The following is a 16,047-nucleotide window of genomic DNA, read 5'->3' as shown; positions in this document are numbered from 1 at the left end:
TCTAATGTCAGTTATAAAATTGTTCTATTTATTTTATACTTTTTGTGGATTTTTGAAAAAGTTATATCTATTGTAAAAAAGCAGTCAGTCATTAGTGCATCGTTAGCACGTTTGAACCATGTACATTTGTCTACAAAACATATAGAACACTATGTATACTCGGAAAATAGATTAAGTTGTAAACTGTTGGCTGCCTTGGAAATAATTTTTATTACTAACTTATTGTTTGTTATGTTCACCCTTCTTCAATATTTTTATAAAAAATTTCTTTTTTCTTGAACACTTTTTGTGAATAAAATTTATTTATATTGTAATAATCTTTGTAACATCACTTGTACATGTTGATTTATAATAAACATGTATTATTAAAAAACTTTTACGGAAAGGGTACAAATCACCCAAAAATGTCCTGCTACTATAGGAATTTTGAATTGTCACTTTGAGGGTTAAATCAAGTGTACAGTTTACTCATAAAGACAAGTTTTTATCTTGTTTCAACGTTTAAAGATGTTTTAAGAGATGACTGATGTCTTATTACTACAGCATTTGGTACTACTTATACATAGATGCTTCACATTCAAGTACATGGTAATGCTTCTTAATTTAGAATATTACAAAAAAATTCAAATATAAGATCAGTACATTTTAATATGTTCAGGCTATATTATGTTCACCTGATTCCTCAATAGGAATTTAAAATATATTTCTTTATTTTTTAGTTAAATAGAATCAATCATGACATTATAACAAAATATTGAATATTTTTGTTATTTATTTGAAATTATTGCTTTTATTAATATGTGTTTGTTGTTGCTTACACATTAACTTTGTGATGTCAAACTTATTTAACCCGCCATCTCTTGCACCGCCTTTTCAGCTGATCTACCTTTTTCATGCCACTAGGCTCGTATATAGATGGCATCCTATCATCTGACATTTAGAAAGTTTATGTGTAGTATTGATTTTTATCATATTGTATTTTTTATATTGTTATTCAGTGCTTATGTGGATTTTGATACGTGTTATAAATATAAATATATATTATAAATAAATAATGTTAAAAAGGTAATAATGAGAAAATAGTATTATAATTTTGATTTATAGTTAGATTTTCTAGGTTTGATGTTTGAAATATAACATACACTACACATATAGGGATTTTATATTAAAATATTAATTGTGAAACTTAAATTAGTAAAAATATAGATAGTATAACTGTAAAAAGTAAAACTAATGAAGTGAAACGCTTTTGATATATCAGAAATTAAAGTGATGTTACAGCTTACTCTGATTTTGTGACAACTAATACATTACATTTGGTCAATTCCTTACAAACAGATCTTTTACAATTATCATATTTTTAAGTCATAAATCTGTTTACCTCATAGAAACAGCTCAAATATCACTCATAAATAGCTGTAAAAAGAAGTTCTGTTTATGTTTTCCAGATACATTTTTTGTTTAGTTAATGTAGGGAAATGTGTGTAAATTATAGTATGCATATAATTGTTTTTATCTTATGTCATTTATGATATCATTGACAGTCACGTTATTCAACAAACATTAATTGGCTTGTGTGTAGATTTCAACTAACAACAAAAGTGATGAGGTCTGACTTGTAACATGGCAATCTATCACTCTTAGTAAAAGATCCTGCCGATTTATGAAATTTTTGTAATGTGTAGCATGTTCCTACTCTTTTAGGAACAAATAAGTGCTGATACAGATATACCCACTATTAAAAATATTTTCTTCATTGAGACTTCTTTTCTTAGATGTCATCTAGTAACGAGCCTCAAGGTGGGTAAAAGCATTTTTCAATGCACAGTAAAAATATGTTGATATATACATTGAATCTGAAAGTACTATAAGAGTAATAAACATACAAGAACAAATTTTATTTTACAAGTGCATCTCTGTTGGATTTATCAGACTTAAGATCTAATAGTAATGTTTAATACACATTTATATTTCTGAATAGGAATAAAAATTAATAAAAAATATCCTTTTATAAAACCAAAAGTATTGCTTTATAAACAGTTATGCAAACAATGTTTTTATTGTTTTCAAAAACATAATGTTGGAATACCTTTTTTGTGTCTTTACCTACAAATATTTCTGAAATGTATTTAAATTAAATTTTATAACAATCAATAGCCTTTTGGTTAGTTTAATGTTAAACAGTGTTAAAGAGATATAACCATACAGTATAATGTGACACAACTTACACTTACATTTTACATTGAAATAAATTACAGTACTCAGTAATTGACTGTTGATAATGTACATTGTAACTTGGTTCCACAGTAGCATGGTATGGTTTTGCTTGGCTGTTAAGTAACTTTGCATGTTCACCTTGCTTGCTGATATGTGCTTGGGTGATAGGCCATCTGAGCCAGAAGCTATGGAGGATATGGAGGTGTGTACAAGTTGACCAAACACTCTCTTAGTAGTGGGTTGGCCTTTGTCATCTCCTCTCAGCACCATCCATGTCTCTACGGTAAGTCTACTTTTCAGAAGCCTGAGGAAAACGTAACTTTACTTTTTATTAAGTAAAGTTTTAAGTGTAGGACTCTTAGTCTATAAATTAAACAAATGTAGATGGTGAAAAGAACATTATTTTCTTAAGCAAGTGGTTTACATTTAAGTACGGTTTATACGGTTAGTATCTTGTCTCTTAAAACATTTTCTACAGGTCATCAATCCATCTGCTCTTTTAAAAACACCTTCTATCTTTAACAATTAAAAACTTTGAGATCTAAGATTTAATCTTAAGCATCAGGGAGAATCATATCTTGTTCCACTTAAGGGACTAACTCTTTGATTAAACCTATCTTGGTTCACTTAAGGGATTGAGTCTTTGATTAATTGGTGTCACAGGAATCTCATGAACATAGACTCTTTTTTATTTTTTTATCATTTGCCTTCCCCTTTTTGTCAGTTTCAATATACAAGTGGTGCCTGTGATTTCCCTCTGTCTCTATTGAGTGATATTTAGTCTGTGAGATTGTCACTACTAAGGGCTACGTCTCTCTAAATAAGGAACAACTGCATACTCTGCAAGGGCATTGAAATTTATAGAACTATTAGTAAGCCAAATCTTTTCGACATCTATTCACTACATACCAGTACCACAATATTAATAGCAGTATCATAAAGAGGTTATGATTCAGAAAAGTTAGCAGTTTATAGGAATTGTGTCCTGAGAAATTGAATTTATCTAAATACTATTCATCATTCAAAGGGAGATACCAAACATCATCATTATATCACTTTCAAGGACTTACAACTAGAAACGGTCAGATTGGGATCTTAGGAGGATTGGATCCACTGAAATTTGCACTGAGTTTGTACTTTATTTTGGTTTCCACTATATTGGATTCCATGTAACTAAAACAGAAAATATAAAAACTAGGTTTGGAATTATCGATCTTTTAGTGTTTATGCCCAAGTGTTGAATCATAATTAACACATTCGAGTCTACGCTCGAGCCAGACTCGAGCGCCATTGTTTAAACCCCCGGCCGGCGCTCGAGCGTGACTCGAGCATAGCTTTGCCGATTGATATACGGAGTTGCTCGAGTGATATTCGAGTGCCGTCTGCTGCATTAGAAAGCCAGCGTTAATGGTTAGTTCAGAACAATTCTGCTAGGCGCTACTACGTCATACCCGCTTGAGGCTTTTGTTTATCCAATGACGTGGCCTGGCGCGTCGTCAGTCTGTCTACGACAACAATAATTTTTTTAGCATTTGAAATTTTTTTTGGCAATTAAAATAATTATTTGTAAATATGTATATAGTAAATGCCTTTAAAAAAATTGAAATTACTTGTTTTATTTATTCAAAAGTTAGTTTTCAAGTAACACAAGACATGCGGGAGTTTTTATTTTTCTTCAAAAAATGTAAGTTTTGAAAATTTTTTTTTTAATTAATTACATTTTTATAGGAATACAGTTTTACATATCATTTTAAAGAGGAAAGATAGAACTTTCAAGAAAATACAATATCTTTTACATAATATTTAACAGTTTTCTAAAAACAAAATGTGAAAACCAATTAATTTATGCAGACCGGGTTATAAAAACAGCAAATAGCGAGCCAGACTCCAATGTGTTAAAAATAATGTTTGTAAGAAAAAATCCAGTCTGTGTGAACAAATCATAACAGAGCATCATGAGAAATGAAATATTTCTCATATAACCTGGCATAGAGAAAAAATGTGGTTGGAAAGATTATGGTCAGAACTCACGAGAATCTATAGTTGAATCAAACAGAATAACTTTTACTCCACACTTGTTTAATAATCCTAAATTATTAAGTGTAAGTTAGAAACCATAATAATTAGTACAGTAAAACTTTACAATAAAGTTTTACAGTACAACCAATAACATTTGTTATTGGTGATACTTTGTGTTCTCTGCTTATTTATATTTTGTGTAATTTACGCAAAACATGTAATGTTTCTAGTCTTGCCCACTTATTTTCAATATACAGTGGAACCTCGATAAGTCGGATTAATCGGGACCGCGGCCGATCCGGGTTAACGAAAATCCGGGTTAGCCGAAGAATTAATAAAATACGGTATACTTATAGATAAACCCCATTATAATTGTAAAAACATCAAACATATGCACATTTAATTATTATTAATCCTTACAGTACATTTATAACTGTTCATTTCCTGGTAAAAAACTCAGTCAGCTTTGGTTGTGCCAATGTCGTCTGCCGCTTGCGATCCCGCAGTCTCTTCAACATGAGCAATTCAGCCGGCGATGTTTGTGCCTGCCGCTCGAAATAAACCATTAGTTCGTTTAGTTTGGTCACTGCATCTCCATGACCTCCGGAGCGAGGTAGGAACGGTACTGAGGGGCCAGGCGTGGCGGTAGCGTGGGAGAGGATTTAGGGAAATACGCGTCTGTTATTGTTTCCGAGAATCCGGGACAATGACCGCCACTCGGCCGCCGTGTGCCATGAGTCACACACACTCACTGTCTTACAGTCCCATCAAATACTGATGCAAAATAGATTCACGGATACTATACCACTCAAACATATTACGTTTTTATTATTGAAATGTTTGTCTGATTTTTTAATTTTTTAATTGAAAATCTATCCGGGTTAGCCGGACTTCCGGGTTAACGGGGGCCGACTTATTGGGGTTGTACTGTATATTGTAAAATGCTAAACTGGTTTCAAATTCGTTGTTTGTAGTTCACTTTTGACAATACATGAACTGAGAGGGGATAACATAATTATGGACATTTGCCATGGTTAAATGTTAGAATAAAAGAAACACCTAAATTCTTACAGTAGTTTAGTTTCAAATTGTATTTTCCAAGACTGGTACGGCAAATCTGAGCATAAATCAATGTATTTACATTTATGATCATAGCTTCCTTTTTTCGTATGATAAATTAATAAATTTAGTCTTGTTATATTTCTTTTCAAATTGAAAATACTATGTAGTGTGTGTGGTCAACATTAAAATAAAAATAGCACATATATGGTCTATAGACAAATAATAGTAATGTCTGGAACCAAGTATCTCAATTTTAGTTCAACACTGAAGACTAATAGATCACAAAAACTATGTCAAAAATTGTGCGTGGTTTACACGTGGCTGTCCACAGACATGCAACTAAATGCAAGATGTAACTTTGTTAAATACAATATAATAAACAATACAATATTATATTTTATAAATAAAAACTTTTGAGGAATATACATTTAAACTGATGAATTATAAATAGAAAAGTTAATTTGAAGATATGTGTTATTAGAGTTTAACTGATTATGTGTAGGAGGGAGAGCACATTTTGAGAAATAGAAGTTGCTAGGACTAGAACACGAGATATAATGCATATGAAGTTGAAGTATTTCCTGACCTCTGATCCCTGCTGAGTGTGGCAGCTTGTCCAATAACTTGTTCTATCAGTCTTTCTTCTACAAGATTTTTCTTGTTTGCTTATAAGTTCAATGCTCTCTTGGTGTTCTCTGAATTGTCCTGTTCATGAGCTCGTCTGCTTCTGTTTGTTGTTTCACTTTTATAATAGAGGTTATCATCAACTCATTTTATGTTTTGAAGGACGAAATCAACATCAACCATTTCCACTATCCGACTCATCATAAGCAAGGTATGTTCATATAATTCTTAGAGTTTTGCAAATGATTTCTAATAAGAGCTCTATTAGATTCCTGTTTAGATAATTAGATAAAATAAATTTGTGTAGAATATTAAATAGTCAACTTTTCCAATGACCTAGTGGTGGATTAGCCATGTTGTGGGTTAACAATTGTGCCTCAGTAAATTAAATTAATACAAATTCTGAGACTTACACCAAACACAAAGTGAGGTAAAGATTAGATCTTAGAAAGATGTTAAGTTGTTATGGCATTTCTGGGGTTCCTCCTCCTTAAAGCCCCCAGAAGTGGCTTTTTCATCCTTTAAGCCCCAGATTTTAAATTCAGCTAAAAATTCAAATTTTAAGGATTTGCTTGGTCACATGCCTATCCTGTTGGTTGTAAGTGAAGTAGTTTTAAAGTTCATTGAAATAGAACTGTTGTGAAATGTGGCAAATAGACTCCATGCATGTGAGAATGCATAGTTAAATGTGTAGCTGACTTTTGTATTACTCCTTATGACAATATCACAGTAGTCATAATCACTAGATGAGAGAAGCTCAACAATAATCAGGATGTGGAACAGCCCTTTAGTTACCGTCCTATAAGCAGCTACAACAAATATTCTGTTTCCTAGTACTTGCTTTGAACAGTTGCCGATTGTATGCTGTTGCTGTTTATTACCTTGAGGCCAGTTTTATTTCACCATATTGTTCATTTATATAAATTTAAATTTAAGAAAATATAGCTATAGTCTTTATAGCACAGCTATCTATGAGTATAATTCCAATGTAGTGAGGGAGGAGTTTACAGTGTTATTTGTGTTTGGGTTTGATATATTTTGTTTTTTAAATATCTCACATGTAGTAAATGTGTATTTAGGATCATGTAACCATACAGTATAAATCTTTAAATATGCTTGTGTACTTAAATGTCAATTTAAATACTAACAGGTACTCATTGATGATCCATTGTCAAGTGTTTCTATAGTTGTCGTGTTATTTATAGTTTGCCAAACTTATCTTCTTTTGTGTATTAGAAACATACCAGGGTAAACACATTCGTGAAAATATAAAGTGTAAGATGGAAATGGAAATTCTAGAAATGTATCTAACTAAGCAGTTAAGCTCAGACCTGAAATGCATCCAGTACAGACAGAGTAACACAAACATTGTAAACTTTTCGTAGGAGATGGCCATTATCTCCCTAATTAAATTTAAGAGTTGACTATCGTAATATTTTCAATCTATGAAATAATTTGATCTATATATTATATATAAAGTATCTTTCATTGATCCGTACAGTTCATGTAGAAACATAATTTGTATACAAACTGTCTTTGATATCTTACATTCATCTTAAAAATTGTATTATTGCATGGTTTTCAATTTTAAATTATACTTTTAGCATGGTTAAAGTAATACTTAATTGGTAAGTTTGATTATCCCTGAATCTCCACATATTTCATTTAATCATAAACATATTGATCAAACTAGTTATATTAAGTAAGTATTTTGGATTATGACTGCATGGTGTTTACATTTAGATTATTGCTAATCATTACTCTCTCGTATTTTATATATATATATATATATATATATATATATATATATATATATATGTAGCATGCTTGCATTTTGGATACTTATAATAATGTTTGTTAACATTTTAAATGTTCCACTACTTATAATGCATGCAGTGTGTATCGTGTTCACAGCATTGGACTGGCCAAGTTAGCAATTGCTGAGGCTGAATATATGAAGCTCAACGAATTTTGTTAACATTACATTTTTATATAACACAAATCTATAAAATTTAACTATAAAACTGAAAAATTCTCAAAAATTCATAATTGTTTTGTAGAAAAACTGCCAAGCACCTTATCCTTTATTTATCAGCAATCGTTTCAATTATGTAACATTGTGTATGAATCTTGCCCCGATTATTTGTGTCACAATCATTCACCAATCATTGTGATTTTATATTATTAGTAATATTTATTTACTTTCAATAATGATGAACTGAGTGTAAATTGATTTTTAACCTTGAGAACTGTTTATGGTAGGCCCTTGGACGAGGATTCAACCGTGCAGGGACCTCTACCCTACGAACCTGATGATGCTCCATGGAAGAAATCTGATTCTGGAATCCGCAAATTGTAAGCATAATCATTTTAAGTTTTATAGAATGTTTGTAATGTTCACTTGTAAAATTGGTATTCATATCAATTCAATTGGTATTGGTATTCATTGTAATTGCTTATTGCATTAAAGCAAATAAGGTGAGTCAGTATAAGATGGCAAACAGCTGTCTGAAATTTCAAGGTATACAGTTTCATGAGTATAGTAATAAAATATTATTGATAGAACATTTTACAATTCAAGGGAAGTAAGCACTAATAAATAGATAAATCAAACTATCCATTGTCAATAAGTTAGACAATAGAAATAATGATTTAACATTTTATTTTCCCTATTTTTTTGAAAAGGACTGGTGTTAATGTTGAGGTTATCTTCAATTCATCTTCCTCTTAGTGCAGTGTCAGAATTCTGACACTTTCACAGACTCCACTTCTGGATCTGAAGTCATGTTGGTCTGAAGAGATCCAAAAAAAGTCAACGATGAAGAAGCTCAAAATAAACTGTAGCATTTCATCATTAGAAGCACCTAGACTAGGAAATATAGTGTAATCTGGGTGAAGAGGTATTCTCATTGTCTTATAAGATGCACAATTGAGATAATGAGTAGTCTAGATGACTCTGATGTCGAAAAAATGCAATTTGTTAGCATTCTTTCGTTGCTGACCTTTTTGGATCTCTTCAGATGAACATGACTGGAGTCCAGTCTGTGAAAGCATCAGATTTCAGAAACTTTACTAAAAGGAAGGTGAACTGATGAAGGGTAACCTCAACATCCATATTGACCATGTTGGACTTATAAGTCATTGATGAATGAATGTGGATGTGTAAGGTGGCAGCCGAATGACATTGTGTGGCACTAGGCTGGTAAACCATGCATAATAAGGCCGTCGAGCGTTCATATAATCCTTAATTACACCCATTCTCCTGCCAGCTTTGATAATTACATATTATTATAGTAAAGAAAAGATCTAAAACATTGTAAACCCTAAATTAAAGTAACTCGGACAAAATACGATCACACATTCACCAACACCACGCCGATCACCAATCATGCTCAAACACATCACTACATATTTTAATTTAGAAAATCAACTGTCCTCTCATAATTTTCCGGCACGTGACCCCCTCCCTACTAATTAATTTATTCCATAATAATAATAAAATCAACTTTACGAAAATTAAGATAAGACTTACAGTTATCCCTCGCCGCCAGAACAGTACACATCACCAGTCAGTCAGTCACTCAAGATTCCTCATTCTGCTCTGTCCAAACCGGCTGGTGATCAACAATTAGGCAAGCTGCCTTATCAGCACAAGATATGTCTGGTCCTAACTGTTGATCTTATCCCCTTATATCTGTGGTTGTCAGCCACCACATAGCTATGTTATGTGAAGGACTGGTAATTTAATTTCCTGTTTCGTTTATAATATTTTCCATATACTGCCCAACAGAAAACTCATGTTTATTTATTAAATATCATGAAAATTGGTCAACCAGCTTTTATGTCTTGTCAACGTTAAAGATATGCTGACTGATATTCTCTACAACACAACTGAAATCACAACAAAAACTGTTGAACCTGCTTATAATTATTTTTTCCAATCTGGAAGAATATGAATTTGAGCACTGTAAAGTACATTTTTAACTGTCCTCTCACCTATTTATCTATTACATTTGAGATACTGCAAAAATGCGATGTTTACCAAACCACTGATCATGTGTTCACAAGTTACATCTTTACATATAAGATCATGCTATTAGTGTCGGTTGAAGAATCTTGGTTCCTAGAGAAGACCACTTAATTTAGTAACCAAATGTTTCTTCCCGCTATGTGTAACCCTCAAACTTTTGTGAAACTAAGTATGGAATGATTTCTGCTTCTGTAGCCTGTGGATATGAGCTAGTTTTCCTTAAGCATTTGTCTTTCTGCAGCTCTTAGTTTTTATTTCTGAAGAGGATGCAACTTGTAGCTAAGTTAATTTAACCTCCTTCTCAAGTATTTCAGCAGTGACACCATCTACCACAATTCTCAATATATATATGAAACTCCTTCATTAATTCTCCTAAGCACTTTACATTGCAACCAAACTCATTTTGAATCCTTAGGAAGTTCAGTATCTATTTATAGGTATTTTTTCTTGAATTTTGGAAGTATGCTGTAAAAATCTTAGTCCTAGGAAATTCTTTTTCTCACACAGTTTTTTCAGATTGCAGTCTTGATTTTGTATGAGCTTGTCAGCTATTCCCCTATCATAATATAAAGTATTACTAAATAGTTCTGCCTCTTTTGAACTCCACAGAAATGCAGTGTGCATGCATTGTCTAGAGACCAGTTTCGATATTACTTCCTGCATGTCTTCCATGTATTGGTTACTCAAGCATGTTGTGTGAAAGTTTGAATGTAGTATGCCCACACTGGCAACTTCCACAGTTTGAGTATAACTAGTTTTCGTTGGAGGATTGTGCATCTCCTTCCTTTAGAACTTTCTTTGCAGAGTCACAATTTGTCTGCTTATTTCTATTAACAGTTTATATCTCAGGTATTGGACCCATATGATTTGAGTCTTTATGCCATGTTTTTTTTTCTGTATTGCTTGTTTACATGTAATTTACTGTGTTTAGGACTTCCACTGAACGTGTCTGTTCAACAGCCTAAGCTTTTCAGTCTCGGATTTCAGTTCCAATCTTTTGAGTTTTTACTCTAGTCCCCATACCAGATTTATGTGCATGTGGATAATATCATCTTCCAATTTTGGGAGTTATTGAGTTTGTAGGTTTACAGAGCCCTCCCCTTTCCTTTGCTGTGGACAGAGAGCTGTGGACATTCCATTGTATCAACATACATTGTTTCAGTAGTGATCATAAACTCACCAGTACTTTTATCAATACCTTCTTTATTAAAACACTCATCTGTCTAGAGTCTTTTGACTTCAACTTTTTTTAGTTTTTTGTTCTCCCATGAAATTTTGCACAAGAAGCTAGGATGATGCAAGCAATGTTCTACATGCTTGGATGATGGTAACATTGCAGGATATCACCCAGTATCATCCATTTGAGACATCATCATCCAGTGCCATCCACCCTCTTTTATATCACCTTACGAGTGAGCTGGAGCAGAAATGGAATGCTACCTGAATGCCCTTCAGGAACGTTTGGATATGTTGAATAAATTAATGAAAATACTTATTTATTGAAGTGAAAATCTGGACCTTATGCTCCACTCTCACATTTAACCTCAGATGGCATTGATGGTACAGCTAAAGTCCAAATGCCTTTGTGTATATACTGGTTGAATCTTTGGACCAAGAATCAGATTGTGAACATGATCCATTATGGTCAGGAAATGTTATTAGAGATCTACAGGTAAAAAATCAGCTGAAATAACTACAACTGAAGAGACAACGCTCTTCCACATTGATAATGAGCAATGGGACAGATAAAGACTCAGTATCAGTGAAAAAAGGAAAGGTTCTGTACAAAACTAGAATTAGACCTAGTGTCACAGACAATATTGTTGGTGGGATTATCATAGAAAAATGGAAATGTTTCAGGTTCACTAAGTGGTTTTCAGCCAATTTGGTCACTTTGCTGAAGGGGAAGCGTTCTGCTCATAGTCAATTGGAGCGGTCTGGCGTTATGGATGACTGTGCAGTGTGTTCTGGCTTAAAAATAGAGGTAAAAGTAGAACTGAACCACTGCAGAGGCAGCATTCTGGAATTATTAAAGGCGACTTAAAGTCTAAACCAACCAACTTCTAAAAACATACTAACATTAGGTTTCTCTCTCAGTTCTAGCTGTGATGGGGATATCACTGATACCACTGTGCTGTGCTCAAAGTTTAGAGAGTACTTCACAAATGTATAACACTTTTAATGAAGATCGGTGAGCAAGAACCTGAGATGGTGAATACATCTGAACTTTGCTACAGTCTTCCTTCATCGATTCATGTTTTCCAGTCTGACATCAAGAAACTAAAAATTTGTTCAGTTTGTGGGATAGACTGTATCTTTATGTTTATTGATAAATTTGTTATTGTTTCTCCTTTGTGCTTGTAATTTTCAGGTGAATTTTATTGAGTTGACAGTTTCCTTCCATCTGGAAAACTGGGGAGGTCATGGTGATACCACAAAAATTATCCCAAACTTCCTTTAATTACAAACAAATTTCTCTTTTACGTGTCAAATCAAAAATATTTAAATATGTGTTTGTAATTTTCTTTGTACCCAAGTGCGTCACGTGGTTTCTTGAGAGGTCATTTGACTACCATAAATTGTTCGTAGGTTTTACCAGAGACTGATCTTGTGGTTAAATGATGAGGTCAGTTTAATAAAATATCACTAGACTTGTAAACAGCATTTGTAAAACTCCTAATCACTTCTTTTTTATATCTTGCTTTTAAATATTTTTGTTAGACTTTTGCTGCTGCACCATGTTTGATTTTTTAGAAAAGAATATTTTGATTACAATTGGGTAAAGTTTATTTTCTATGAGTTTTGTTGTTGATTCAGTAGTACATCAAGGCTCTAATTCAAGCCCTCTCTATTTCTTAATGTTGATCTAGACTTAAAATCTATCTTGAACTGTAATGTCTAGTTTAATACTGATAATGTGGTTATTTTTACAGAGTAATAAGCTCTTAATTTTTTGTATGGTGTCATCTTTCTGGTGACATCTGGCAGATCATTTAGCTCTGTATTCAGCCATTTATTCTGCTATAATGTGGGGCATGTTCTAACTCTCAGTGAACCTTTAGCTTTTTAGACTAAATTAGTCATAATTTATTTTTTAGGGACAGTAGGATAAAGAGAAAGCTTATTGTGCAAGATATTAGTGTTCTAAAAAGTTTAATCTGATTGTTTTGAGCTAAAAGGTATTCTGAACACATAAGAGGTGTTGGGTTGAAATTTAGGTGGATCTTTGGTGTTGTGTTATGGATTCTTTGATTTTTTTAACAACAAAGTGTATTGTCTGATGCTTTAAGTATCCTTGGTCCGAAGCCATCTTGAGTATGCACCATTATCTGCAACGGTGACCAAGGTACTCAGATATAGCAATCACGGTGTTTAAACAAAAAATTCCTCTTGTGAATGGTCTGGAATTTTTTTCATCTTGTTGGAATAGATAAACAAATAGAAGCTTTGACTTTCTACACTTAAAAATTGTCCTGTGATAGAAGCGTTGTTTTTCTTGTAATGTTATATCAGGAAAAATCCAGGTCTTACAGTTTTTGGGCATACCTTTTGAATGTGAGATCTGTTAGTTAATCCCTATTTTGTTGGAGTATGTGACCTGGTAATTAAATGTACTGACATCGTAAACATTTTTATCATAAGATATTTTGTATAATGGATGGCAAATTTGTATATGGCAAGTGTATAAATAAAATGTGAGTTGCGATTTGTGACATACTCTTGCATCTAACTTGATTTAAGTAAGGGCTGTTTTTTTTCAAATGATGCATACTTTTATCTTGGGGTTGTTTTAAACATTGAATTTTCAAGAGTAGGATTGAAATTGAGGGAACTGGTTCTTTGTCATTGGTAGTTTGATTGGAGAAATGGTGAGTAGGAGTCTCACTTATAAAAGAAAAAGTAATAAAATTGAATAAATGAACAAATTACATAAATTCAACTCTTTGTACACAGTAAGCGGTCTTTATTGCCGATCATAATTTGTCTAAAATTCTGTCAGAGTGCGCGAGAGTGCTTGTTTGGTCTACAAAACAGTTGTTGCAGTCACAAAATTAGATTTTGTTGGCTTTGAATGCCTGTGCAAGCATTCAACCAGCCGTCTTTACGCTCGGAGAGGGTAAACTTGCTTGTGAAAGACAAAAGCTGAACACCCATTGTTTACTAACCCTTTTTAAACATAAAATGTGTTTTTATTTATTATATGACCAATATATTCAATAAAGAAATACATTTTGAAAACTAATTTTAGAAAAAAATTAAAAGGAAGCACAACAGGTTAAAAAAATATTAATTAGTTTACTAAAGGTTAATGGTAAAATTAGTGTCTTATGACGGTGTTGAAAAGTGTTCTTCTAAACATAATTATTCATAATTAAACATAATTAAATAGGGCCGTTAGTTTAATCATTTTAAATTTTGACAACCATGAAGAAAAATTGTTATTCTCTTATATTTGCCATTTATATTGCCATTTAAATATCTGTTTCCTCTTTTCAGAACCTTCCCATAATAGTAGTTGCTACAAACTGGCCTATAACTCTCTATCAAGATACATTAAGACATAACTATCACTTAAAAGACCAAGCTTTCTAAAAGATGTTTGCATGAAGTCACACCTTAAATTTCAATGTCAATAAATTTCAATAAAATATTTAAGAACTAAAACTTGTTGTCCATATACAAATCATTAATAAAACGTGTATGTGCAAAAGTGAATTAAGCATGACAGAAACAAATGAAATACTGTAAATAGTTCTTTAGTTAAATATAGACTGAGATGAATGTTGGGGATTAATTGGCGATCAAGGAATACATCCAAATGTACATGTCCAAAAATAGTGATAGGGTTTAAAAATGTAAAAATGTTATGAATACTTTGTAGATGTATTGGTTTATTATTAAAGTTGAATATTTTGACAGAAACTGAGCTTTTCTTGCTTCTACATAAACAGAAATCAGAAACTCTTAATTAAAATAACTTTTAGAAATGTATAGCGTCAATTAAGAATAATTTTATATCTGTTTGTAATATTTACAATAATAATGTTTACACAAACGTACATTTATGTACGTGTTTATAAAGTTAAAATGCAAGGTTTCTTTTTAAAAATTCTGCCCAGTGCAGGTATTATTCCAGTGTGTAGAAGGGTTTTAAAGTCAGCCATTTATTCAGTGATTTCTGTAGCGTCTTTCTTGTGAGAATCTTTATTTCTGCCAGTAGTAGGATGAAAAACTTCTAGTCTGCATATACATAATGCCAAAGAAATGTAAATAATTAAAGACAAGAACAGATAGAAATACTACCAACACCTAAATTATAAAGATACAAAGCAGTTTGTCTTCAGAATTTGTAAAACTTAAATTTCTAATATTACGGTTGAGGAACTCGTCAACAGAGTAATAAGCTCTTAATTGTAACTATTTAATTAAACAGACTTAAATTTATTGATACAGGGTAGCTGTGCATTTAAATGTAACTTATTAAATATTTCTCATACTAAAATTAAAAAAACTGTTTACTCATCACTTTGTCTTCAACTATGTCAATCTATTCATGACTGGTTTTGGTCACAGTGTGATCATCATCAGTACTTTACCAGGTTATTTATTTTTCATGACATTATCAAATAACATTTAAAACCAAAAATACAACACATAATTATACATCTAATCAATGTTTTCACGAGGGTTCACTTCTGGCTGATTTGTATCTTCTAGTTGAACTCATACTGGGTAGAGCAAACAACCGATGTGTCACTTAAATCTGGGCAACCCTATGGATGTCCTGGAGTGGTACACTAACCGCAAATGTTGAGATTCTGGAGTGCAAGGGTAGATCGATAGGTCTAGTCTAACTCCCTAAGTATAAAATATTCTTGCTAGCCTAGACATAAGGGTGCGCCATCTCCTATCTGCTTTGACTGGAGAGGCTGGTTCAGAGTTGGCTTCCCCTTCTTCCAAGGAGACATGACTTAGATTAATACCCTAAATTCTTCCTCATGGATGTTGACAGGAGGCGGCCCTACCCCTAACCTTACCCATCCAGAATATCCTGTCACTCCGGAAGCAACGCAAAGGTTCTTTTAGGACTTTGT

General features: G+C 32.5%; 1 protein-coding gene across 3 annotated transcripts in view; it reads left to right on the top strand.

Annotated features, from left to right (window-relative positions):
- Positions 1 to 16,047, top strand: part of LOC124369037 (RILP-like protein homolog) — a 55,639-nt gene that overhangs the window by 23,485 nt on the left and 16,107 nt on the right. The window contains exons 6-7 of one of the 3 annotated variants that reach the window (XR_006923033.1): positions 2,386 to 2,500; positions 8,185 to 8,277. Coding sequence is in view for 2 of the 3 variants with exons in the window: in XM_046826716.1 (XP_046682672.1) it covers positions 8,185 to 8,277; positions 11,813 to 11,936 (217 nt within the window). In the remaining variant the exon portion in view is untranslated. Of the gene's footprint in view, positions 1 to 2,385; positions 2,501 to 8,184; positions 8,278 to 11,812; positions 11,937 to 16,047 lie in introns of all 3 variants that reach the window. The other 2 variants (XM_046826716.1, XM_046826717.1) reach the window with 2 other exon arrangements.

This window comes from Homalodisca vitripennis, chromosome X, assembly GCF_021130785.1.
Source record: "Homalodisca vitripennis isolate AUS2020 chromosome X, UT_GWSS_2.1, whole genome shotgun sequence".
Lineage (NCBI taxonomy): Eukaryota > Metazoa > Arthropoda > Insecta > Hemiptera > Cicadellidae > Homalodisca > Homalodisca vitripennis.
This window is presented reverse-complemented; position numbering and strand designations above follow the sequence as displayed.